At 39.7% G+C, this 26,789-nt stretch overlaps 1 protein-coding gene across 5 annotated transcripts in view; it reads left to right on the top strand.

Moving 5' to 3' along the window:
• Window positions 1-26,360, top strand: part of DOCK8 (dedicator of cytokinesis 8) — a 94,445-nt gene extending 68,085 nt beyond the window's left edge. For 4 of the 5 annotated variants that reach the window (XM_087741486.1, XM_087741483.1, XM_087741484.1 and 1 more), the window contains 19 exons: window positions 1,210-1,355; window positions 2,081-2,263; window positions 2,947-3,082; window positions 3,689-3,776; window positions 6,393-6,489; window positions 7,766-7,900; window positions 9,761-9,913; window positions 11,006-11,164; window positions 11,955-12,055; window positions 12,509-12,701; window positions 17,356-17,499; window positions 18,367-18,498; window positions 19,274-19,408; window positions 19,920-20,009; window positions 20,441-20,677; window positions 21,307-21,450; window positions 22,478-22,584; window positions 23,425-23,592; window positions 24,247-26,360. In XM_087741486.1, coding sequence (XP_087597612.1) covers window positions 1,210-1,355; window positions 2,081-2,263; window positions 2,947-3,082; window positions 3,689-3,776; window positions 6,393-6,489; window positions 7,766-7,900; window positions 9,761-9,913; window positions 11,006-11,164; window positions 11,955-12,055; window positions 12,509-12,701; window positions 17,356-17,499; window positions 18,367-18,498; window positions 19,274-19,408; window positions 19,920-20,009; window positions 20,441-20,677; window positions 21,307-21,450; window positions 22,478-22,584; window positions 23,425-23,592; window positions 24,247-24,310 — 2,612 coding nt within the window. In that variant the 3' untranslated portion in view covers window positions 24,311-26,360. Of the gene's footprint in view, window positions 1-1,209; window positions 1,356-2,080; window positions 2,264-2,946; window positions 3,083-3,688; window positions 3,777-6,392; window positions 6,490-7,765; window positions 7,901-9,760; window positions 9,914-11,005; window positions 11,165-11,954; window positions 12,056-12,508; window positions 12,702-14,854; window positions 14,979-17,355; window positions 17,500-18,366; window positions 18,499-19,273; window positions 19,409-19,919; window positions 20,010-20,440; window positions 20,678-21,306; window positions 21,451-22,477; window positions 22,585-23,424; window positions 23,593-24,246 lie in introns of those variants that run through there. The other variant, XM_087741487.1, reaches the window with a different exon arrangement.
• The last annotated feature ends 429 nt before the right edge of the window (window positions 26,361-26,789 follow it).

The following is a 26,789-nucleotide window of genomic DNA, read 5'->3' as shown; positions in this document are numbered from 1 at the left end:
ACATGGTACCAGAATTATTCTCAGGCAAATGTAATCATCACACAGGAAATGTATTTTTATCATCTGTTATAACTATAACTTTGCTCTACATTATCAAGCCTTTTAAAACAGTGTCTAAGCTGTTTCCTTGCATTTTGCTACATGTGTGTTCACACGATACTGCTGAAAGTAGCTATTTCACATTTTTTTCTAAGATAGTAGATCTCTGCTAGTTGGAAAACCACATTTCACTTCCATAAATAAAATAAAAGCTATAAAGAAAAAAAGGTATAATCTTTGAAGAATATATTTTTGTCACTGTTTCTGTTTTGCATTTAGATGTCTGGATGAAAAATTAATACTATGAAAGTATTATTTAACACTTTCAGTCTAATAGGATGAAAGCATTTATTGTATGTTGGCTAATCAGATCTCACCCCATTCTTCTAATTTAAGTATTATCGTTATACCACAGACGAAAAGGAGACGTTATGAGGAAGCCCAGGTGTACCAGTATGGCTAGGTTTTACAGTGTCTGTATGAGTATCTGTCACAAGAGGCTGTTGATCTCATTCTGAACACACTGGGACTGGCTGGTCACTCAGCTTCTCTGAAAAACAGGACTTGCAGGACACAAAATGGACACTCAGAATCAGAGGAGATTTTTACAAAACTTATGTATAAATAGCTTTGTTTGCTGAAAGTGATGTCAAGAACTAGCAGGGAAGAGAAGCAGCTAGATGCTTGAAATTAAATTTGTTCTTTTGCAAGCAGGCCGTACTGGCTCTGTCAGCTGTTAGCAGACTTACATACTTTGTTGAATATCACCAAACCCATGTATGGTTTTCACAATAATCCTCTTACCTGAAACGGACTGGAACTGGATGGTTCCAAGTCTTATGAAGTGCTGGCTAAGCTCTGAACTTTAGAGACAACCTCGTGTTTGCTGCTGCCTTTGCTTTTAATTTAGCTTGTCTGAACACCTGAAGCTTATTGGACACATCTCCTTTCCCTGTGTTTATTTGAACAATTTGGCAGCCTTTACAGATGGCTGCAATGTGTCTGGCTAATGCTACGCCCTTTCACTGCTTGGTACATCAGCCAGACCAACAGTCTCAGGGATGGAGGTGCCAATTGCTTTGTTAGGTTACAGCCCGATGGAAGACTGTGACATGTGAGCAGCAACAACTGGATTGATCCTGAAGTTCCAATGGGATATTTCACATCTAGTTTCAGATGGCCGCAGTGGAAAGGGACGCACAGGAAACCCAGAAGAAGAACAAGAGTCTGCAGGTGCAATCAATCAAAACGTGGCCCTTGCCATTGCAGGGAATCAGTTCAACCTCAGGAGCTCTGGAATGTCTCTGGTGTCCCTGGTATGTCCAGTGCTCTGCCAGTATCCTTTCCTGTATCTGTTTTCCTCTTTGTTTGGTTTCTCCTTTTGTCCTTTCTTGTGACTAATAACTACAGTCATGAGAAACTGCATTCTTGTTTCCTCCAGCCCCAAAGAATTCCTCATATTCCTCTTGTCATCTCCTCCTTTTCTCTTGTAGTCACTTAATTACTCCTTTACCATAAGTAGTTCCACTTTTTCTCCCACATGCCTATTTCCATTTCCACACCCAACCTAGACTCATTTCCAGATCAGAAAATGCCACTGCGACTCCACCTCTGCTTCCCAGTCCCAATCTCACCTGAATCCATGGATCTAGGCCTTAAGATCCTTCTTTTTCTCTCTCTATCTCTTTCTTCATGGTTGTTCTTATCTTCTATACAATTTGGCTGACACAACTGCGTGGCAACAGGAGACCAAACAGTTATAGATCTTTTTTCTACATTATTCTAAGGAAATTAAAATACAAACATCTAGCAAACAATGCTCTTGTGCTTTTTTCTGTCTTTCACATGCATGCAACTGGTCCTACCACTAACACACACATACATTAAAAAAATACAATCAGTATAACCTGGAAGAGGTTAAACTTACTGAAGTCCAGTCCTGATATTTGATTTCACTGGAATTTAAATAACCTTATTTCACGTGAATGACCTCCCTCTTCTTTTTCTTCTTTCAACTGACATTTACTTTATCTGCTCCTAGCCCTACAGACAGAGTGCCACGTTAGGTCCTGATACTACTCGCAACCTTTTGATCTGTTTCCTCTGGATCATGAAAAATGCTGATCAGAATCTAATACAGAAATGGATTGCAGACCTTCCATCCATGCAGTTGAACAGGATTTTAGACCTCCTCTTCATTTGTGTCTCATGCTTTGAGTACAAGGTAAGTAAAACATGGCCTCATTTTGTTGTCCTGTTTTGGTTTAATTTTTTTTTCCTTACCTTCCAGCTGCCTGGGGAAAATCTGTTATTGACAATTGTTAAATTAGGTCTTGTCTAATGTATGGTACAAATAGACAAATTAATTCAGATAAAATAACTGACACTAGCCTTTAAGCAAAAGGCAGCCAAAACCTTTGAGGAAGTCCTATGAAGTTGGCTTAAATTGTTTTATTATTTTCCTTTTCCTGGGGATTTGAGGGCTGTTTTTGGTGGACAATATATTGACAGCTCCTGTAAGTACTGGAGCTGTTCTTCTTGTACTCTTCCCATTTCAAAGCAAGGTTGTGGTAGATGATCCTTTAGTTGAGAGCTGGGACTGGACATCAGGACTCCCCTCTTTGATAGGGTCTGTCTGAAACAGGTCAAATAACATTCTCTCTGAACCTTAATTTCTCTCTCTGTAGCACTGAGTTACATATTTGTGTTTATTAGCAGTACATATACTACCTATTTCCTCATCTGCAACATTTAATTAGCCTTTATATGTTAGTCAGTCATATTCATTGCTTTCTGCCCCCTCTCTGTCAACAGGTCTCTCCTGTTGTTTCTGGTTCTGGAGATGTAATCTGGACTCGTGTCCAAAGATGGAGGCATTGGTGTTGATTGCTTTGACTTTACTTTCAGGGCAAACAAAGCTCAGATAAAGTTAGCACCCAAGCACTCCAGAAGTCACGAGACGTTAAGGCCCGATTAGAAGAGGCTTTACTGAGAGGTGAAGGAGCCAGAGGAGAAATGATGAAGCGCTGCAGAATACCAGCTGGTACTGCATACCCCTCTCCCCCCATGCCTTTTGAGAGGATCTCAAGAGGTTGTAGACATAAATGAGTTTGTTGTGTTTTATGAATACTCCCCATTTTCATCCTTATATTTTTCACCCACAGTCCTTTTCCATGCAGACCTTTCTTGGTTTTGCTGTGGATAAAAATATCATTAGCTTTCAACTATCCAAGGTGTAGCTAAGACTGAGGTCTTCTCGGGTGAAGAATATGAGGCCAACTAAGAAGTTTTAAGACACTCTGAGAAATTGTGTTAGTGTCTAATCAAGAGCCAAGAAGTGGTGTCAAACTATCAGTAAGATAGTAAGAACATCAGTAAGAACAAATTGTTCATAGCAAAAAAGGTTATTTCATTTAGTAAATGGAATAATTTGTGGTCTTTGAAGACATCCGTAAGCAAGCTAATGTTCTAAAAATCCTAGATGAAAAAAACGATGGGGTCCTGTCCTTTTACTGGAGCCCTGAGGCTGTGAAGTTGAATGGTTTTAGTTCTGACAGACTGTCACAGCCATGTATCTTCTTTCAGCGAGCTATCAGACTTCAGGTGTCCCCTTTTGCTTTAATCTCACTGACATATATTGCACTTCTAGGGAATGACAGATCAGCAGGGCTAAATGAAAACCTGCGCTGGAGAAAGGAGCAGACTCACTGGCGGCAGGCAAATGAGAGACAAGATAAGTAAGTCATTTAATAAATATATATTGCTTTTATTAGAACCAACATGTTTGGGATTTTACGGTTTTTTCTTTCTCCTACGATGTTTTATTACAAAATCAGCAGTTTCAATCCTTTTCCTCTTCGGTCAAAGAGAAAGAAATAGAAAATGTTTGTGCAGCAGAAGTATCCAGTTGTTGCTATGACACAACAAAGAGATCACTTGACTGAAAAGTTTAACTAGTTATCAACACATCTTTTCCTTCTGATTAGCAGCGTGGTAAACACTAGTTATTGATACAAGTTGTATCAAATACTCCACAGAGGCTTGCTGTGACATTTATTTTGGTGTTGCTGTGGCTCCTTATTGTATACAGTACTGTGGTATAAGTTTTGCCACATTAAATCGGTTGAGCTGGGTTTGACATGCTATGTTAAAATTGAGAAGAGTTATTAACAGGAGTAGGGGAAGATTATTCTGTTGTGAATATTTTTATTGTTGCAGTTATGATGTCTCAGTACATTTCACCTTATCAGCAGTATAATGGTAGTAGACAAGTCAGTGTCTAGGTTTATGGAAAACTGTATTTTTGGGAATGATTTATGTTACTAACAGCATTTTCATATGGTATGTGCTAAGTTTTTGTTAGCATGGAACGTGTTGCTTTTCCCTAAAGGAGATGTGTCATTTGTCCATAAATACTTGCTTGAATTTTGACTATCTAAATGGGCCACTGTGTGTCAGATAGACTGTGGCCTCTCACCAGCCCAGCTGCTGTGAGCTCCCATGATATCCTTCAACATGTGTGAATTTGAACTGAGAACACTGGCTTGTGCTATGCGGCACCTATGTTGTTGTAGCCTAGCATTCACCCATGATTATCACATACATTTTTGAATACAAGGTTGTTAATTTGGAATTTATCCAAACTTTAAAAAAATTCCTTCCACCTTCTGTGCTAGATTGGAAGAGGTACAGATCCTGTGTGGATACTTATTTGGCCCTGAAAGTAGCTTGCTTTCTTCCAACCAGTTTCATTGAAATCAGAATAAACAGTCCTCAAGCAGCCGCTCTACAATATCTCTTTGCAGTAGTCCACTTAAACCACTTAAAATAAAATTTCTGTCACATAAGTGAAACTCTGCATGCTGTCCAGGCCTTTCTGTTTGACCCAGTGTTCATCACTGTCGTATGCAAGATCTTTGCTCCTATCCTTCGTGGATCCTTTTAGTGTATATGTCCCATAAGTACAGTGTTGGCAGGTAGTATGTGGCTCAGCAGGTTTGCACAAGTCGCCACTCAGCCTCACTCAGCCTGCTTCTCCTTGAGTCCAGCATGCTTTGGGATTGTAGTTGCGGTTATAAGCTAAGTGTGGTGTCAGAGAGATCCAGTCAGCATGGTTAATGTGCAAGGCTGAGTGGTTGCTGGAAATGGTTCAAACAGCTATGCTGCTTGCTTAATTTGTTCAGTACTTACTCATATTTAGCCATCCCTGGCTTGATTATAGCACCAGCCTTTTGGCAGGCCCTTCTGTTCTTCATTGCTTTGAGTCGTTGTAATTAATAACCATACAACTGCCCTGACTTCCTTTCCTAGCCCTTCTCAGAATTATCTGGTTGTGCCCAAAAGGATGGCTCTTTACTTTTCTGGTTTTCTTTTTGGGTAAGACTCCACTGGGCAGAAAAGGTAAGTGGACATAGCAGAAAAGCCACAGATTTTGAAGTCACTCAGAAGTGTGATTGTAAGGGTGTTGTTCCACCCACAGAAATGCACGTTAGGAACTTTGGCCCAAACCAGAGCAGCTCTAATCTCAAGCTCTAGAGAGCAACTTCTGGCCATGCAACAGCCCTTTTCTGAGCAGTTTAGGAAAAAGAACAAAGCCTTCCCTTTGTGTTCCTGGCATGGAAGAGATCTCTGAAAATACACCTTTGTTATGAGCTGTGCCTGTGCTTAAAGCATTCAACTGCAGAGGAGCTGCGTTCCAGACCTTGTCCTTAAGTCTCAACTAAGAAGGTATCATGCATTGCCTTACCACCACCTTCTGTCTTTTATAAATTTTTCAGTCTTCTCTTAAGTGGCCTGGGGCACTGCTGTATTGACTCCGCAGCTGTGGGACCTGCTGTCTTACGTTGTCAACGGTCTCAAGAATCAACACTAAATTGCCTACATTAAACACTGCTGCTATGGTGTTGAAGCAATTTCCCCTTTGCCCAAGCCTGCTATTTTTACTTTTTTTCTGGAAGTGTTACATCAGTTGCCTTTTATTCCATTTTGGGTTTTGGTGTCCTGCTACAGGCAATGCTTTCAGAAATTACTGCATAGCTTATTGAACAATTGAACATGATATTGAGGGCGAAGTAGCCATTACACAGATTGCTATTAAGAAAGCAGAAGCATTTATTTGAACTATCCGAAGAACTAGTTTTCAAGTGTCCCCTTCGAGACTTCTGTTCTACAATATCAGCTCTCCTCATTTGACTCCGTAGTTCTTAAGAAACACCTCTGAACACTGTTTTCATTGTTTGCTCTTATGGGATCATTCAGAATGGTATTGTTTGTATTTTGGCTTTGTTTAAACAGCAGGCCATCTAACTCTTGGGGTACTCTCTGCATGCTTTAATTAGAACTCCTTTTTGCAGGACAAAAGCTGAGCTAGATCAAGAAGCTCTGATCAGTGGAAACCTGGCAACTGAAGCTAACCTGATCATTCTTGATATGCAAGAGAACATCATCCAGGTGGGAAATGGCAGAGCTGGCTTGGTACCAATCCCTGCTCCCTCAGAAGCCAGTGAAAGCAAGATTCATTTCTCGTTTTGTTTCTTAGGCCATGCAAAATGTTTTAATTAAAGATCTTCTGTAAACTTGTATTATCTTGAAGGGAAAAAAAAAGATGAAGAAGAATGAATCCAAAGATGAAATTGCTGCCTGCCTTATGCTGCTGCCACAAGCCCCTTCTACTGTAGGGCATTGCACTACAGTGAATGAAAGGGAAATCTACCACCTTGTTTTCAGTAGATGTTGTTGAAAGCTATTTCCACTGTCTTACTATGATCTGGGAGTCTGGAGAGGATGAGGGAAGAAAAATCTTCATTTATGTATCTGAAGGTATTAGTAATTTGGAACTAGACTGCTGGGTGGCCTTTGGTCGTACTGGCATGTATGATCCTGTGAGACAAAAGGATTTAATCTTGACTCCCACTGAGTGCTCAGTGCAGGAAAGTATCTTCCACCTGCATGCAGTCCTTCGAAAAAGAGTTATGCCCCCCTAAAGCAATGTAGTGTACAGAACTTACTTAACTTCCAGGAGTCAGATGCAGTAAAATTTCACAGGTCCTTTGACAGCAGTGGAACCATGATAGTTGACTCTGCTTAAACATGGTCTCCTGGTTTAGGAAAGACACTCCAAATTCATGGGTATGGGAATACTACTGTTGGAGCAACATGCATATTCATAGATAGCGAGGAGAAAACTTCATTCTTGAAAACCTGTTAGTCGAAAAGCATTTAGCTACTAGATCTTGTAGTACTGCAAATGATTTTTGCATGACAGCACTCATACCACCTAGTCACCCCACTATTTGGGTTGTGGGTTTGATCAGTGCATACCAGTGTGCCTATTTAGCCTATACGCCCAAGAAATCAGAGCATGAGGAGGCCAGGGGAAGGATGGTGCTTGCACACCACAGGATTACTTCCTGATCCAAGGTACATGAAAGATTGGATAGAAGGTGAACAGAGCTTCAAGAGTCACTGCAGAAGCTGGTTGAGCTTAAAAATGCATTGGAGGGTCTGCAGATATTGAGAAATGTTGGGGACATTTTCCCCTCTGTCTTCCTGATCACTACAAAAGTGTTTTGAAATTCCTCTGAAGCAGATGTTAAATGAAAAAACTGCGATCTCTAGACTCCTGGATGTGTCTCATGGACAGGAGAGCAGAACTTCAGTTCCTATGTGCCAGTTCATTGCTGAATTACCTCATGCAGTTATTGTTTTTTTTCTCCTCCATGTGTAGGCAAGCTTTGCAGCAGAGTGCAGAGACAATCTTTTGGGAGGAGTTTTGAAGGTCCTGGTAAATTCTCTTGGCTGTGATCAGAGCACCACTTACCTGACTCATTGCTTTGCTACACTCAGAGCGCTCATTGCGAAGGTATGCTCTTGACATTCTTCTGTTTTCATGCTTCCGATCAAGTTACTAGAGCAACGTTTCTAGAGCAGAGCTGTGTGCGTTTGCTTACCACTTTTCCTTTGGCATTTGTTAAATATGTTTTGCATATGTAAATAGAAATGTCTATCTATAGAGATGTTAAGGGACTTCTACAGCTGTTGTAATGTTATTTCATTGACCACACAAGATGAAATAATTGAACCTGAATAATCTTGTGGTTTTAGCAGTCTACTCTTAAATATAGAAGATTTACTAATAAAAAGGTAAAAAACTCCACCCATTATATTTCAAATACATTCTGATTTTAATTAGGAATCTGAATGCCAGGGTTTACACAGATTCCATAAATTCAAATTTAAATTATTATATCATCAGGACTAGTTTCCAACCAGTTGGGCAGCAGGGAAATCAAAGTTAACTCATCAGAGATGACTGGGGGATCATTCTAGGTTTCTACTTCTAAGACAGGATCCAAAATTCTAAATATATTCTAAGATGTTGACAGATTTCATCTTCATTCTGCCTCAAAACTAAGCCAAATCCTAATCTTTCTTTCATTTCTGTGTCACCAATATAAAAAAAAAATTTCAAAATGTATATGAGGACAGAATTTGACCCAATATTTTTCTAATATGGGTCATAATGGGTTAGGTTCTTCATGACAACTCTCTAAAATCTGTTTAAGATTTATTCTCCTACAAAGAAAAGCAGTTCCACAAAGGAAAAATCCATGATTTTTTTTTTTTCCCCTAAACTATTCTAAAATGCAAATAACAAACAGGATACTCCTGTCCAATTAATACCTGTCTGCTGTTAAATGCAGATTGGCTGACAAAGCCTAATTACAGGGTGAATATCTGAGTAGTTATGAAACTCATAATTATATTTTCATTGTGCTTTATCTTTGAAAGCTAACTTCCAATTACAATAATGAATTTTGTGAAGCAATCGTTATTCTCCTTGAAATAGATCTTCTAGTTAAGCTGACTCAGTTCTGTATTTTATGAAGCAATCATTCCAATTATTTCTATTACACTGTAGGTATATAGATGGTATTTTACAAATAAAAATAATAGAACCCTGTGCCAGCAGGCTTGTAATATAAATTAGACATAAAACAGTGAGATAATGGAGTGAGGAAAGGTTCAGAACTGGGAAATGGGCCTGCAAATGAGAAATAATATCCTGTGTTCTGCTCTCACACCTTTATCAGTCCTATGTATGCACATACGGTACTGGTGCATCTGTGCTGTCTACGGTGAGAGTTTCTTAGGACAGACATCCGGTCCGCTGGGTTTATTTTCTGCTAGGTGCATTCTGGAGACACTGTAAAGGAGGGTCTGGCATGAAAGCTGGGCAATGGCATTTTTGTGGCACACTGTGGGAGGAAGAACATGCTGGAGGGCTGGGGAAGGGTAGGGCGTTGATGCAAAAAACTAGTAATTGCTCTTTATGCTTAAGGAAGTATTTGCATGTTTCATCAACAATTATATATTCTGAAAATAGCAACTCTTCATGCTTCTAAGAATTTTGCAATATTTGATGTTTTGAAAAGCTCCTGGAGACATGGGACTCTGAGAAATTTTTTTATTCTCTCTCTTTCTGCTGCTCTTTTTCTAAACACAAAGACTATTTTCAAATCCTTCTTCTCTGTAGAAAAGCTTGAAAATGGAACCTATTGTGTCACAGGAATCAGAAGTCCAACTTAAAAAAAAGTATAAAATGTAGTTTTTGCAAACTTCAGTGTTTATCTGAATCCTGTGATTTTTGTGCACTAAGCTAAATGATGTTTTAATGGCCAGAAAGGAGAGTAATGAATGTTTTCTTCTCTATTTCTCTTAGTTTGGAGATTTCCTTTTTGAAGAGGAGGTCGAACAGTGTGCTGACCTATGTCAAAGAGTTCTCCATCACTGCAGCAGCAGCATAGATATTACACGGACTCAAGCCTGTGCCACTCTTTATCTCCTCATGAGATACAGCTTCAGTTCTACCAGTGTAAGATTTTGCCAGCAGCAGTATGTTTTGTGCCACCTTTTTTTGTGATCAATTGAAACTGAAATGGAAGTTGTGATAGCAAATGGAACGCATCCTGCAGATAAATAGTTATATGTAATGCTGTTTTGCACATTTGAGCCAGAAGAAGTGCTAGAAGTGTAGAGGGGAAGTAGTTTTAGTTATTGTTCATTATTTTGTTTAGGAAAATATTACTTTTACTGCAACATCTGTAAATGCATCTTCAAATGGAACAGAATTAGGCCTCTGATAACAAGGACAATGCATAAGCAATACTCTTCATTTTGTCATGGTTGGTTTTTTTTTTTTCACTCCTGTGTCAGAACTACTTAGACTAGTTCTATTCTAATGCAATTACAACCTCAGTAGAACTACTGTATGCTTGTATTAATGGGAATTCTTCACTGGCCCCTTGGTCTCAGGACTAGGCTCTGTTTCTCACCACACATATGGAGCAAAATACATATGTTATGCATATAGGTTCACAATGTCCTAGCACGAAAGGATATGCATTAGCATTTTGGACAGCATCTGATCTTGCACAGCATTTTCTTCTCCAGTTATTACTTTAGAAGCCTTGAATATGTAAAAAGTGATGGCTTTGCAGGAGGAAAATGTGCCTCTCGGACACCACGATCAGCAAGGCATAGTACATCACCACATGAAGCCCTCAGAGGCATTTTGCTTCCCAGACTTTTTTCCAGAATGTTTTCCCAGTCCTGCTTCCTCTTCTTCTCCTTTGTGGGTGGCCTGATCGACACACCCACCAGCCTGTGCAGAGGGGGAAAGAGGTGCTTCTGACTTCCCCTTGTCTCAAGCAAGCATATGTATTCCAAGGTACATTCTTGCCCCAAAATACAGACATGTCAGAATTAGGGAACTTTGGCTTAACCAGGTAAAACAGGACTGGCTTTGATGCACCAGAGGCCACTCATGTGAGCGGTGAGTTTAACGCACTCAGTGTGGACAGGAGAAAGTGTGTTTGGTTTATAAAATAGACAGAGATATGTGAATTGATATGCATGGTGCAGTGCAGTCATTATTCTCTCATGTTTTTGTTTTTTCTTCTGAAAGAATTTTGCAAGAGTGAAGATGCAGGTGACCATGTCACTAGCCTCTCTGGTTGGCAAATCACCCGATTTTAATGAGGAATTCCTTCGACGATCCTTACGAACCATCCTAGCCTATGCAGAGGAAGATGCGGATATGCAGGCAACTCCATTTCCCATTCAGGTCAAATCTTTTATGACATCTGTGGATTTTATCAGAAGCTTTCACATAGGAACGTGCTTGGAGCAAGTCCTAGATCTTGGTCTTCCAAAGCAATGAAAATAAGGATGCAGGGGTTATTGCATGAGTTTATTTCTAACACAACAGTAAGTGGCGAAGAAGTGGAGGACATAATTCCATAGAATAAACTCTTAAGAAAGTTCCACTGAAATCACATTACAGGAGAATCATCTCTTAGCTTTGTGTACAACTTTCTTCTAGACCCTAGCAGGAACTGCACTCTGTAAGAGTTTCCCAAGATGGAATTTGATTCATTATGTTTTCAGAGAAGTAGCATCATGGAAATTTCTCTCCCTTTTTCAATTCATAAGGTGGCAGCAGTAATAATGAAAACATTTCAGACAACTGTCAGACACTTTGCTAAAATTCTTACAGAAACTCAGCTTGTGCTGAAGACTTACAAAAACATCTGCTTTGTTATCAGATCACAGATTAACTAAAGCTGAACATTAGCACATAGGTTTGATTTTTTTTTCATTCAGAAATAAACAGATCAAAGGATTCCAGCTCATTTTGATTAATTAAAATATGTGTATACGTTTGGCTATGTCAGCAGTCTTCGCTGCATTGAATAGTTGGAAAAACATACCTTGTAGTAATTCAGCATCCTGACATTTCCTTGGGTAAGAGGAACTAAAAGAGAGTAACATCATTTGGTGAAGACGCTGTTACTTTTCTAGAAGGGAAAAAATAAACTCTTGAGAAATGCATGTTGATCTTTGTATTACTGCAGGTAGAGGAGCTGCTGTGTAATCTGAACAGCATCCTGTCAGATACAGTGAAAATGAGGGAATTTCAGGAAGATCCGGAGATGCTCATGGATCTCATGTACAGGTGAATCCATTTAGAACTGCTACTGAGGAAGTTCTGCAGTGAGGTGAGCACAGGAACTGTGTTTTAGGGACAAGCTGCGGACAAACCCTCCAGCTGTTCTGTTTGTGTACATTCCCACTTTAGCACAGCTGATCTGTCGCAGGGGGCCCAAGCTGTGGGACTGAGCATGTTGCAGTGGAGCCACTGGGAGATGGGCATAGACTTGGGCAAAGATAGGAGTCAGGGACTGGTGAACACTGAAGAGTCTTGGGTTCAGCAGTTTTATTCTTCTCATAGCCACTGTGTGTCCTGCCTATGCCTGCCTAACCATTTCTTTTGCCCTGTACTTAGTGAATTATACAGAATAAAGACGGAGATGTCTCCTTCCATTCAGCCCAGGTGGAGAATTATAAAGGTTCTTTCTGTTATTTGAGAAGTGATCGTTCACACCTCCTTTCTGCCCTGTGTTGTTAGAATTGCCAAAGGATACCAGACATCACCTGACTTGAGGCTGACTTGGCTGCAGAACATGGCAGAGAAGCACACCAAGAGGAAGTGCTACACAGAAGCAGCTATGTGTCTGGTTCATGCTGCAGCGTTGGTGGCAGAGTACCTCAGCATGCTTGAAGATCGAAACTACCTCCCAGTGGGCAGTGTCAGCTTTCAGGTAAGAAGAGACTCCCAAGCTCTGACAGCATGAGGCTGGGATAGCCTGTTCAGGTGTGTGTATTCCTCCTTGTGTTAAGCAGAGTAGAAGTGTGGGGAGGAAAAGTTACAATGGCAGAGTATCCATCACCACTCTTGGTAGGTTGTTCTGATGATTTATTCTTACTGATGAAAACTGGTACTTTAGTATCTGGCTGTCTCTAGCTTCTATTTCCAGCAGTTGGATACTATAATCTCTTGTTCGCTCTATTATCACATGCCTTTTCCTAGGGCTGTTACTTAGAACTGTGACAGATGCATCTTTCAAACTTCCTTCTCATAATCTAGGTAATTGGAGCTACTCTGTTCTTTTAGGCATGTTCTCCAATACTTTGACTGTCCTCCAGTTACTAGCCAGAACCCTTTTGACTGATGAATGACACAATCACCATAGTCTAGAGGCAGGCACATCAAAGTCAAGTAAAAATGTCCCATAAATTCTTTAAGCCTGGGAAGTATCTCTCAATTTATCTCTCCAAAGACTCCACTGATTCTTTTGGTTTTGTTGAGCTCTTTACGCAGTGATACATTGATCTTTTCCAGAGAGTTTTCTTGGGTTTTGTTTTTCGCCCTTCTTTTCTACATCACATAGATGAAAGCATAACTGTTTCTTGGTAGAGTTAGACATTTTGAAATGCAGATATATATACGTAGTTTATCAGATTATGCAGTTTTGGTTACCCTTACCTGAACTGAATTCATGTGCAAATTCAGTGATTTTACTGCTTTTTTTCACACAGTATTAAAAATAGAAACAGCTGAACCCTTAAAATATTCCCATGTGTTGATGATTCCTCCTTTATCACTATTCTTTAAGACCAGTGAAGACCATTGTTCATTTACAGAGTGTTTGCTGCAATGGTTATGAATCATTCCAACTAATTAGTGGAAATATTTTACAAAATCAACTCAGATGTTGTATAGACATCTACTGTTTGGGTGTTACTGCCTTTATGAGATTGTAATATATTTCGAAGTATCACGTTTCTGTAGTCTGGTGTTGATTCAGATTAATTACAATACCTTTAATTTTTTCCTTAGTAAAATTTTGTATCAGTATTTCCACCACTTTGTCCTGGATGCAGACTGATAAGCCTACCACTACCTGCTCATCTTGTTTACTTTTAAAAAAATGTGGTCCCCAAAGCATATTTCCTCCTTTGGAACTTCCCCAGTTTTCTAAAACATATGACAACTCAGTAGTCACTGCCTGAATACCCTTTTGCGTAGCTCTTTTAAACTGTTGAGGAGCACATTTTATGGTCCAGATGATTTTGAAATGGCTAACACTAGTAGTTGGTACATTCAGTATCCCTTGATATAACCATACCACCTGGCGTTTTTTTCCCTTCAGAAGAGTAAATGTGAACATGATTGAACCACTTAGCATTTTGCATTGAGCTTAGTATGTTGGGCATTAGTAATTCCACCTTAGCAATCAGGTGATGGACTAGTGTTATTCTTAAATTCCTTTACTCTTAAGATAGCTGTATATGCTCTTTTTACTGGCTAAACTGACCATGGATTTATACTTCTGCCATTTTGCATCCCTTATCAGTTTTGTATACTTGCTAACTTCTAACTTCCATTCATTACTTCTATTTTCTTCTTTTCTCCCTGCTTGTTACATACTATCACCATTTAGATATAGGCTTCCCAATGTCCTCCTGCTCCCAGGCTGCCTTGAATGCTTGTAATCTCACACACTTGACCCTAATGTAATTCCTCCTTCCATCACTCCCAGTTTATGCAGATTGCCATGAATGGGTATGTTTCCAGTTATTTTAGAGAACTGAAGTCTATTCTACAAGGCACTAGGCAAGCAAAACCTTAGAAGTTTAAAAGCCACAAATCAATCTCTCCCATCAAAGAGAGACTGTGTAAATACATGTTTGCCAAAGTAACAGTTGCTTCATAGGAGAGAGGTAATGAAATGCCTTAATGACCAGAAACCAAATTGCACAACTCTTTATCTGACAGCATAATTTTGAGTTTCAGTTTGCTTAATAACAATAATTAATTGTTTTAATTTTAATTTTTATTATTAGCTATTAATAATTTTGCATTTTTACGAAGCCTTTCAAGAGGATTTACACACAGGTTTGTGTTTTGTAGCACCTGTGAAGATCTTGTTCAGATGACCTTGTTAAAAGAAACACTACTCAAGACTGTCTCAGCTTTACCTGGCGTTCCAGATCTCACTCTGTGTCCATTTCTTCATTTAGCCCACATATGAAATTAACTAATATTGATGATATACATTTAGTTGTGGAATTGAGGGAGATAATAGTGTGTATAAAAAAAGATTATTCTGGATGAGCAAAGTGTTATCTCCTTTTTACAAATGAGTAAAATGAGGCAGCAAAGGATTAAATCAGTTAAACTAGGTCTTCTGTAGTGACTCTGTCAGTGTCCAGAAAACTGATTGTCAGTAGAGTAACACTTTTCCTTACACTGTGCCAGACAAAACTGGGTACGCTTTCCTCTGTGCAATCAAAACTATCCCTTGAAATCAGAACAGGATCATTTTCAGTGACATTCTCTTCGAACTTAAGTTGTGTTTACGCTAAATCCCCTTTGCAAGTGATAAGGCAGACGTAGAGAGAGTATGAATTGCATATGGACTGACTTTAAAGCCACTTTATATTACCACAGACGAGGACTTAGTGTGTTTGTCTACCTGCTGAGGCACAGGGCTAATGAGCCTGGGCTCAGCAGTAGCCTAATTCAACTGTGCTGTTTTGGGGATTTAGGTTGCAGGCTACCCTAGCCACATCTAACATGGTGATAAGGGCTGGGGATCACAGTAAATCCACTTGAGTTTACACAAGTGTTTCTTTTCCTTGAAGAAAACTAGGCTTGTGAGGTCCAAAATAATTGCTGGTGATATACATGGTAACTTGTGTATTGACTTTATTATATGAGGGACATATAAAATTATTCAATAGCAAAGGTAGATGAAGGCAAAAGGTGGGTGACGCATGTCCACTTTGCAAAAGATCATGCAAGCACCAGGAATATGTCATGAAGGCTCTCTCCTACTAGAGTGCGTGAACTGTAAAACTTGGAAATACATACCTGACAGTTATTACAGGATTAAAGGCGAAGAAGAGATAATTGGTGTCTGTGACTTTCTTGGTTACTTTCAAAAATAAATCACTCCTCTGGACTCTTTTCCCTTTGCTACAAAGAAAAAAAAAAAGCCACCAAAAGCCACATGCCATTCTGTGAAAAGTCTTTAATGGCTACTGTTAACAGAAAGGGAAAACCAGAAACTGAGCTGCAGCATGGGTTGTATGAGTTGCCCTAAGTATGTGCCAGGGAGGCTAACTCTGGTTGAAGTCACTATCTTCAATGAGACTGGTAGGTAAAAAGTGGCATGGGTGTGCTAAAACGTGCGTCAGTTTTCCCTCTGGCTGAAATTCAGACATATTCTTAACTCCTGCAAATGCTGTCCTGAGCTTCATGCTCACCCTTCCAGTGGAACTTATGTGATATGCAGACTAGGCACTGTGATGGCAGCATGGTTGGAGCAAATTTCACCCATGGAGAAATAAATACATCCACAAAACCTGAGGGGGAAAGTCCCATGTTGCTAGTGATGTGTGGTGCCAATGCTGAAATCTGATCAGTAGTAACAGCCCTCAGTGCCTCTGCCATTTTATAAAGATGTCTTTAAGGACTCGGCTAGCTAGCCAGCTGGCATCTATCCTGCACTCAGACAGATTGTCGTTGCCGGTTTTTGCTGAAGTGAGACACTATGACACTAACTTAACTCCTTTTAATTACTAGCAAATTGAAGCTTAGCATTTCTGCTGCTGTTGAAAGTTACATATGCTGGTTCCATACTGTATATACACATATTTTAATGTTCGTTTACATGTATTTCGATGTATTATAAAATTTTTAATGTTGACTCTACCCAGTGTCATTTATTCAAAGGGATCCTGAAGAACTGTAGACATGTTATTTCATGGTCTAGAATCTCAAAGAGTGACTGACACTGTACTTTATCTAGTTTTATTTAAACACACAATAAGATCACTAACTTTAACACGAAACTGAGTAAATTCTGCAGGATCAAGGTGCAATACGGCAGAGGCTGAAACGAGAAGCAGCATTCAATTATTGCAGTTTTCAGAGCAATATTGTCTATGTCCTACTTCTCCTCTGCTTGCAAAAGTCAAATCAACAACTTGAAAGTTCAGCTTCTTCAAGCAGGTGGCAGGAGGTCTGGGGTGCAGCTTGGAATTTCCCACCCCCAGGCACCAGCAGTGGGAAGGCACATTGGGTGTGACCCCTGCAGCACGGGAGATTTGAGCTCATTGCAGCTTCATGGAAATCCAGCCACCAGAGGGAGGCCAGTTAGCAACCTACAGGAGTCTGCCTTTTAAACCTGAGGCGAGAAAGAAAGTTTAGGATCCTTGTAGCCATCTGCAGAGATTTGTGATCTTACATTCACTTCTAAATGGAATTTAACTGTGTATCCCCTGGCTGCACTTGTATAATCTCATTCTTCTTCCCATCATATAAATATGTTGAAACTGTTTCTTCCTCGATCTTTATGATAGACTGTTGATCTAGGTTTCTCATTTCTCTGCTCTGATGTATTTTAGAACATTTCATCCAATGTGCTGGAGGAATCTGCTGTTTCAGATGATGTTTTGTCTCCAGATGAAGATGGTATATGTTCTGGGAGGTATTTCTCAGAAAGTGGCCTGGTAGGGCTGCTGGAACAAGCAGCAGAGCTCTTTGGCACGGTGAGTGAGGGCCAAAATCACTGGGAGATGGAGTGGAGCTACCTGGGCCAGATATCCATAGCTTGCTTTCCTGCACATGAAGAAACAAAGTCTTACTGCTAAACCAGGCTCCACAGATCTGCAAACAGCACAAAGCAGAGACACATATTATGGCTGGCACAGCCCTGCCTCAGCCAGGTTGGCTAAGCTAGGCTTCTCAGGTAGCCTGGCTTAGCCATATATCCACCTCTACTGTGCAGACTACAGGCAGCATCAGCAGAAAGTGATTGTCCCAGGCATGAATCAAGCCTTTTGGTTCGTGTTTTCATGGGGTAGTACATTTAAGAAAAAGATGTTGCTTAAACTATAGATTTTAGAAAGCCACCAGCCTCATAATCTACACTTACCGTGTAAAGAGTCATGATGTTAGTACTCCAGTAGCTCATCATATTGCTGTAGTGCTAAAGAGGGTATATGATTTAGCATCTCTGAAGATAGCATTTGGGTTCCTTTTGTCCAGATGCAGCTCTGGTTGCCCTGAACCATACGTGCTAAACAAATCCATTTCCTTCTGCTCACCTGCGTTTCTAACTCTTCTAGCCCCTAAGTAGAAACCAGGTGCTTTACACAGAAATTTGGGCTTGACACCCCAACAGATCAGAGATTGAAATTAGATCCAGTTTGTTGTTTGCAGCTCAGAACTACCCATTTACAATTACCAGGTTTTAGAAAGCTAAAACAAGCAACACAGCAGATTAAAAGACAAGTCCCATCAATCCCCTTTTCAGCTAGGCCATTAATGGAGATCTGGTATCTTTTCAGAGTGCATGAGGACTCATTTCTTTTCTTCTGTTTTTTTTTTTCCTTTTTCTTTCTTTTCCTTCCAAGGGGGGATTGTATGAAACTGTGAATGAGGTGTACAAAATTGTCATCCCCATACTGGAAGCACATCGAGACTTCAGGAAGCTCACCTTGACACACAGCAAGCTACAGAAGGCCTTTGACAGCATTATTAATAAGGTACTCATGAGGCAAGGCACTGCTAGCAAGACACATTGCTGGGTTGCACTGTTTGTTTAAGACTAGTGATAATAAAACTGTTCATGTGAAATATATCAATTTCCTTTTTCTAACAAAAGCTTCCATCTGCTTTGGCCTACCTACAAAGGGCAGTCTACAGTGAAAAGAGGCTCTATCCTCTCTGCAGGAAAAAGCAGAGATGAATATAAAAGTGGGTTAGAGTTACAGAAAAATAGCTGAACAGGTCAAACTTAGAATAAGAAGGTGCATGATTTCACCTGGCCACATCTACTTAAGAAAAATAATGTTATTGTCAATTAACTAGTGTTTTCAGTTATAAAACAGAAAAAATACAAAAGCCTTGCTAAGTTCTCAGCACTCATACTACCCCTTTCCTTCTTCTTCTCCAGAAGAATCTTATTTCTGAGTCTAGTCAGTTTCAAATTCTTATTAATCTTCGTTGCAAAATTTTAATTTTATTAATGTGTATCCAGTGGAATTAAAGAATAATGTTATTTTGTTTTGCAAAAGTCAATTCATGATTAGCCTAAATTTTAAGTTAGATTTCAGTCAAATATCCCTTAATTTGTATGCTTTCCTTCATGAATATGTGCTTCTAATCCATGATGATACATAGAACTGGCTCTGAAATAGGCGAAATGTAGGATTAGTGGGTTTTCTTATACATCAGCTGGGAAAAAAGGCATCCAAATACTACAACGTTGATATAAAAAAATAAGTAATTATAAATTTCCTCTTTCTTTTTACCAATTAGGGTCAAAAGCGTATGTTTGGAACTTACTTCCGTGTTGGTTTCTATGGATCCAAATTTGGGGACTTGGATGAACAGGAATTTGTTTATAAGGAGCCTGCAATTACCAAACTTCCTGAGATTTCTCACAGATTAGAGGTAATATGATCTCCAATGTTATTTTATACTTTCTAATGAACCCACACAGTTCTAATAGTATTATTGCTACATAAAAATCAGTAACAAACTGATTTGTACCATAGGTGATTTCATTTGTGTATATCCTTTCCATTGTAGCTCTTTTTACAGCATAATGATGAAAGTGATCCATTCTTTTGAGGCCATGTCTCTTATGGACAGGCCTGTAATATATTGAATGGCTTGATTTGACCATGTCAGATACTTGCTTTGGTATCTTTTCAGCTTTTTCATGGAACTGCAATATTCCCTTCTGATCGCTTTACCTCGAGTTTTGCTTTTCTGTGAGCAGCTCACACTGATCTTTGTCGGAAGATGCCTTACCCTGGCCAGCAGTGGTTCATGAAGCAGTATACTGACTGGACAGAGCCCAGAAGTTGTCATGGTCATTCCTTTCTCCGAGAGGCATACAGATCACTCTCATTGTATTAAGGACTAAAAACACTGCGTGATAATTCTATTTCCTTTCCAGGGATTTTATGGCCAGTGTTTTGGAGAGGATGCTGTGGAAGTGATTAAGGACTCTGCTCCTGTAGACAAAAGAAAGCTGGATCCCAATAAGGTAGAGCAAGTACTACTGAGAGTGTCGAGTGCTTTTTCACAGAAGAGAAAGGAAGAGGGGGATCCCCTTGAAACTTTTATGCTCGAACATTAAGGCACCAAAAAAAAAAACCCAACTTGGCTGTAACTCTGTGCCCAGGGATATCCTTAAAGCTTCTGTGGAAGGCTTAGTTTGGTAGCTTGTCACAGACTGTGGAAATTAGAAGTTCTGATCTCTGGTCCCTGCTCTGGCTCTGATCCCCAGGGTTAAGCTATGCCATCCCCAGATGCAAGTTTTGTCAGCTCTGAAGAAGAGAAGGAGCCCTGAACGATTTGCAGCTCTGTGCTCTTCCAGACCATGCTTAGCCAATGTGAACAATGAAATATTTCACATAGGCCTTTTACACTTCTTCGGTTGTAAAGTACTCTAATGGTTCTTCCCTCTTTTCTCAGGCATACATACAAATTACTTTTGTGGAGCCGTATTTTGATGAGTATGAGATGAAAGACAGGGTAACCTATTTTGAGAAGAACTTCAACCTCTGTCGCTTCATGTACACTACGCCTTTCACCATGGATGGGCGCCCCAGAGGAGAGCTTAGCGAGCAATACAAGAGGAACACCATCCTAACCACAATGCATGCTTTCCCCTACATCAAAACTAGAATTAATGTAATCCAAAAAGAAGAGGTAATTGGGTTTTGAGGATAGATCTAATTTCTCAGGTGCTGAAGGAGTCTCTGGGTGGGAAGATTTTGAGATTCCATGCTTGCCAGAAAAAAAGAAGGCTGAATTTCTCAGACATATTACTCTCATAAATAGGAATGGCATAGAATGGGTAGACAAAGGCAAGATGGGTATTTACTATGGAGAAGAGAGGATAGTGAGTGTATATTCTTCTTTTGACCTCCTGGTTGTAATGCTGTGTAGGAGGATGTGTGGAGCTCTGTTTATGGCTGTACTTCTAGTTGATAAGTACAGTCAAAGAACTAAAGTAGGCTCAGAGCTGGTTTAGAGACAGGGAAGCTTTATGAAGGTAGAAAGTGCAAAACCATTTCAGATATGAAGTCAGTACCTTAGAATAATAATGAATTTATGCAAACAAGGAGTCAGATCCACATCCTATTCTTGCAAAAGATAAGATGTCAAAGAGCTTTGGATCAGATGCAGCATCTACCAAGATGACATTTAGATTGAACAGTCTTCCTGGGTTTCACAACTACTGCATGATAGAATGACAGTGGTATTGCCAGATTTAGAACATGTCAACTGCATGCATGATTCAGGTAATGAGGCATCTTTTCTTCCCTTACAATTAGTTTATTTTAACCCCAATTGAAGTTGCAATTGAAGATATGCGGAAAAAAACACAGGAACTAACTGCAGCCACCAACCAAGAACCACCAGATGCCAAAATGCTCCAGATGGTTTTGCAGGGCTCAGTTGGAGCCACTGTAAATCAGGTAAGGGATCCAAATAAGCGAGATGAAGAGTTTCTGCATACTTCTCTCATTGTGCTTTCTTTTTCAGTCGCTCTCATCTCTTGCACTGGAAGTAGAGTACATCTAATCAGACACATTTAGTCACAATGTGCATTTAAACTTCATCCCTTGATATTTAGTCATTGTATACTGTTCATTAGGTGTGCTTTTGGTGAAAGTGCTTGTGGAAGTGCTGTCTTGGTTGTAGGTGCAGAAACTCAAGAAGCCTTGTGAATGCATCCAAGGATTTTCCATTTCTAGCACACTAGCCGTCTCAGCCATTTTGTCCACTCCAGGTATATCCTTAGGGAATGGGATTAATAATAACAATTCTGCTGTGGGACCACCACAAACTCAGAGCTTCACAGAAAATACATTAAGTCAAGACCTGAGTGCCCTAAAGGAAAGTTGAGATGCAATAATTATAACATAAATATGTCTGCTAACAAAAAAAGGCAGTTAAAAAAAATTAAAATGAAAGAATGCAGACATAACTGAGAGAAAACTTGGCATTATCCACAATTTCACACAGCTTGGTTTCTTTGCTGAATGCCTAAATACTCTTCATCAATGAAAGCCTCTAGTCTGAAGTAACACATTGTTGTAAGCTTTGGAAAGAGTGGTCCTTTTCTGCGCTGGGCTTATTTAACTCCTTTGGGGTTTTGGAATGCCACACGTGGAAGCTGTGTTTCTCTCATGTAACCAGGTTTGGTAGTAGAGCTATCCCAGCTCTTCTCTGCTGAGGAGAATTCATCTGTTCCCTTTTTTGTGGGGCTGGAGGAAAAATAAAAACAGGAGGGAATGAAATATGATGGGCAAAAACTCTGCTTGCCGAAGGAAAAACTGGGGGGGAAAAAGGAGCAAAGAACCATCCTGTTGTGGTGTCTATGCATAGTTTTCTTTTCTTTCATAATTCCGCTCATGAAATAACAAACAGCTTAATCAAACATGTGGTCTGTTTTCAGTTTAAGCAGGTGTGTTTGACGTTTTCCTATGTTATTCCTATAAGGGACCGCTAGAGGTAGCGCAAGTGTTCCTGGCTGAAATTCCAGCAGACCCCAAACTTTATCGACATCACAACAAGCTGAGGTTGTGCTTCAAAGAGTTTATAATGAGGTCAGTAAAACAAACTTGAAATGCTGAATTGCATCAATAAAGCAAATAATCGCAATAATGCAACGCTAATATTACTGTGTAATTAATTATGCAAGTTAGCATCATGAACCCTGGCATCTCACGCTTTAGACACTTGGTCCAGACTTCGTTTCTCCACTTCATGGTCAATGCTTTGGTAGGCTTTGCATCCCAAATGGGAGCAAATTTTAACACTTCAAACTAAGTATGTACAATTTAAGGTCTTCCATTTGTTTGATCTTTTGACATTTCACAGAAATCAAGCATTTCAGACTATTGCCTTGATTTTGTTTTTAATAAAATGGCATTTTTATGTAGGAAGGTTTTCATAAGAAAACATTTGACCCTATCTGTCAGCAGACACGTTGGTAGTGGTAGACACTAAAAAAATCTTTACAAGCATATTCACTTAACAAGATACTCATCTCTTTAGTCCAAACAAAGTGTAATTGCTGAGGGATAAATTTGAGTTAAATAAAAATGAGCCTTATGCAGAACATACAGCGTCTACTCTCTGCTGTTGTCACTGCATCTCTTTACAGTAAGTAGGCAGGTAGCTCAGTATTCTGCAGTCATTAAATTTGCTTTTTTATTAGCTCATGCATTTCTACTGTCTTAAAAATATCACCTCAATTTGTGTACTTGGAAAAGAAAGAGGTTTCTTATTAGTTCATTATCATTTTGGACTTCACAAGTTATCAGAGGAATGCCTAGCCCAGAGGAGCTGGATGCTTGGCCATTCAGATTACCTAACACAAAGTTAATGAGTTTAACAGAAATAGGTGGTACACGTCATGCCTTTTTTTCTTTCCTTTTGCCTAGGTGTGGTGAAGCAGTGGAGAAAAACAAGCGCCTTATTACTGCTGACCAGCGGGAATATCAGCAAGAGCTCAGAAAGAACTACGGGAAGCTGAAGGAGAACCTTAGGCCCATGATTGAGAGGAAGATCCCAGAGCTGTACAAACCTGTAGTGAAAGTCCATAGCACAAGGTACAGTTAGGGCAGGGCAATCTGTCGTAGCTATATAAAAAGATGCCATTTGTGCGAGGAAGAAAGGCAGTTCTACTGGCAGCTAAAACCAGGCTATAATATACACTGCCAACTTCATACTTGATTAAAGAAGTCTGATGACTTCCGCTGGAGCTGAATGTAGTATTAACTGCGTTTCTCAAGCTGCTTCTTATTCCTGGGGTGGGGGATTTATGTCATCTTAATGCACTGTTAAAGAAGACTTCCCCCTCACCCTAATGAAAAGATATTGGAAACATCTTGCCATTTCTTCAACATGTGAAGCCAGGAAGGAGATAGAACAGGTATATGTTTGTTTTGAACACAAAGCACCAGGTGATCTTAGTCAGCATGAAGTGAGAGTGATCCTTTCAGTCCCAGACAACATAATCCGGCTTAGTCCCATGACTGAGGCAGAAGAGTCTTAACTTATGTCCTTTACTTATGAATATACGCTTCCACACAAAGCCACTGTGTCCAGTGTGGGGTGGGAGCAGAAGAAGGAATATGCCTCTGACCTGCCAACACATAACATGTTTCAGCTGATGATTTGTCAGCTGCTCCTTTTCACAAGGCAGGTATTTCTTGGATTCTTTTTCATTTGCCAGCTTTATTTATGGATCCATTTCATTGCAGGGAATCTTTTCGTAACCACAGTTTTAGGAAATATGATGCCCAGACTTCTTCACAAAGCACCTGAGGACTAGCTGCTTTGGCCAAGGAAGAGCTTCATGCTGCAAGCTAGAAGTGATGGGGTATTCAACATCTATGAAATCAGAAATCTCTCACAAGGCAGCATGTGTGCTTTCTGGACAGCATGCAGAAAAGCATTTACACAAGATGACTGAATGAAAACTGGGGATGACTGCTAATCAGCCACATCTCATGAGGGCTTGGGAAGGAGGGGGTTGCTTTTTAGATGCTTTTGCATATATTGTAAAATAACCGCTTAATAAAGAGGGGTGGACCATTAGAGTGGTGAGTGGCATGAGGTCAGTGGCATGAGGTCAGTCACCACTAGCTAACAGACACAGAACTCTGTGTGGTTTGGTTGAGGTGTTATGTGAATCCAAATAACGTGTCTAAGGGACGCTGACAAATCATGTCTATTTATGGTCCTTTTCCAAGACAGCATTTATCCATGTGCTTGTGGCAATGGAGCACATTCTGTCTTAATGAGGAGTGACATGGTCCCCTGCTCAGTGTTTGCTGAGCTAGAATTGTAGGAAATAATAATTTCCTCATTCCGTTTCTGTCACCGGTTTCTAGCATGGTCCTTAACTGCAGGGAGAGTTCTGCACAAGTTTTCTCAACCAAAGTTTGGAAAGCAAAAAGCAGCAATAAATAATTCTTAGAGATAATCTATATGTTTTTGTAAGTATAGGGACTACTACTTGACATGCAGTTGGATTTCTTAATAATCAGTGTCATGCTAGCAGAGCTAACAAGTAATAGTTTAAAAAGAAGATGCTAAGCTATGAGTGATTCTTTTACAATACAGTGCCCTTATGTAAATAACCTTATCCAAAATTAACTACAGAAGTGCACAGTGAGGATATCGTACAAAGCACTTCACTCAGGCTTTACTGCAGCTTAAGAGAAATTAGCACATAATTTATAATATAATATAATGCTAATGCTTAGTATTTTCTGAACTCTGAGCAAACATTTTACTAAATAATCTTTACCGCATTTCTCTGAAGTAAGGAAATATTATTACAGTTTTGCAGATGAGGATGTTGAGGGAGAGAGAGAGAGATTAGGACTTTGGAACTCATTTAGTCAGGCAGTGGCAGAGCCACAATTTGTATTATGACCATGCTTAGCATGTAATGTCTGTATTTTGAAACAAAGATCCATGAAAGTGTCCCCTGATATTACTTCCTTCCCTCCACCTTTTCAGGGTTTTGGAAATTATAGTTTAATGCTGATTAAGGTAACTAATCCCATTTGCCCACACACAGAATTTAATGTTAAAATTAAATGAAACGGTGGAATTAAGTTTTTCCTTTGTACTTAATTTTAGAAAATTACAGTGAACCTTCTCAGAGCTGATGCCACGTGTTTCTAAATGCAAAGCCTCTGCTCCCAAAGTGTAAGGGAGATTGAGGCTACTGCTTTTAGTGGAAACATTTTGGCTTTTTATGGTCATCTGCCGCCTTACCATTTGATAACAGGAATTTTCCCAGCACTTTGTTGACATCTGAGTGAGTCAGATTTTGAATGTGCTATGTAGAAGATTCACAGGGATGATCAAACAAGACGAAATGTGGAAATACATGAAATAAACCCTGTACTTACACAGCACTTGGAGTGTAAGAAAGCATTTCCCTCCTCATTCACAGTATTGTTAAATGCAGTAATAAGGAATAAGAACTCTGTGATTTTGAAGTGAACACATCGAAAGTACATAAGCAAATGGTATAAAAAGCTCAGTTCTTTACAGCCTAAATAACAGAAACCTCAGGTAAATAAAAAAACCCTACAGGTGAACAATATACTACGTAAAAGTAATGAAGTGTTTCATGCTGTCTGGTCCTTGAACTGAACCAATACTCAGGATAATATGAATACTGAAGGACTCTTCACTCACATTTACAAGCTGAGCACCCCTCAACCAGTTGGCCAGTCTTGCCCTCAGTTTATAGCTCATGTTGTTCCTTCTACAAATGAAACATGGTTTTTACATTTCTTTCATAAATAAATAAAATAAATTTCATAGATAAAAATAAAGTGACTGTTTCACAGCATGTTGAGAAGTGCCTTTGTGTTGTACTTTATACCTCAATACAATCCAGCTGGAAAGAAAATTACAGTAGGAACAACCTTTCCTTGTAGAAGCATCATTCAGCAGAAATACAAAGATTTGGGCAGGGGAGGTGTCAGTCTGTCTTTAGGATAAATTGTGTCCATTGCAGGAGCAACAGACAACAACTTGCTTCCTACCTTCTTTTTTCATTCAGCGTCCGTGAAAAATGGCAGCAGGAAGCTCAGTGACAGTAGCGCCCTCCTTTCTTCCTCCAGTGTGTAGATGTAGAGCAGAAACATGCCCGATCCTTGAATGACACACCATCTGGGTGATTCAAGATGAGGGAGAGCTGCATGTGTCCACACTACTTAAGTCCAGGGCTAGATTATTGAGACTGTCACGGGGGAACCAGCAAGTGAGGCACCGAACT

The sequence above is a fragment of the Nipponia nippon genome, unplaced genomic scaffold, assembly GCF_047370975.1.
Source record: "Nipponia nippon isolate SJK-2023a ecotype South Korea unplaced genomic scaffold, ASM4737097v1 scaffold_8, whole genome shotgun sequence".
NCBI classification, from domain to species: domain Eukaryota; kingdom Metazoa; phylum Chordata; class Aves; order Pelecaniformes; family Threskiornithidae; genus Nipponia; species Nipponia nippon.
This window is presented reverse-complemented; position numbering and strand designations above follow the sequence as displayed.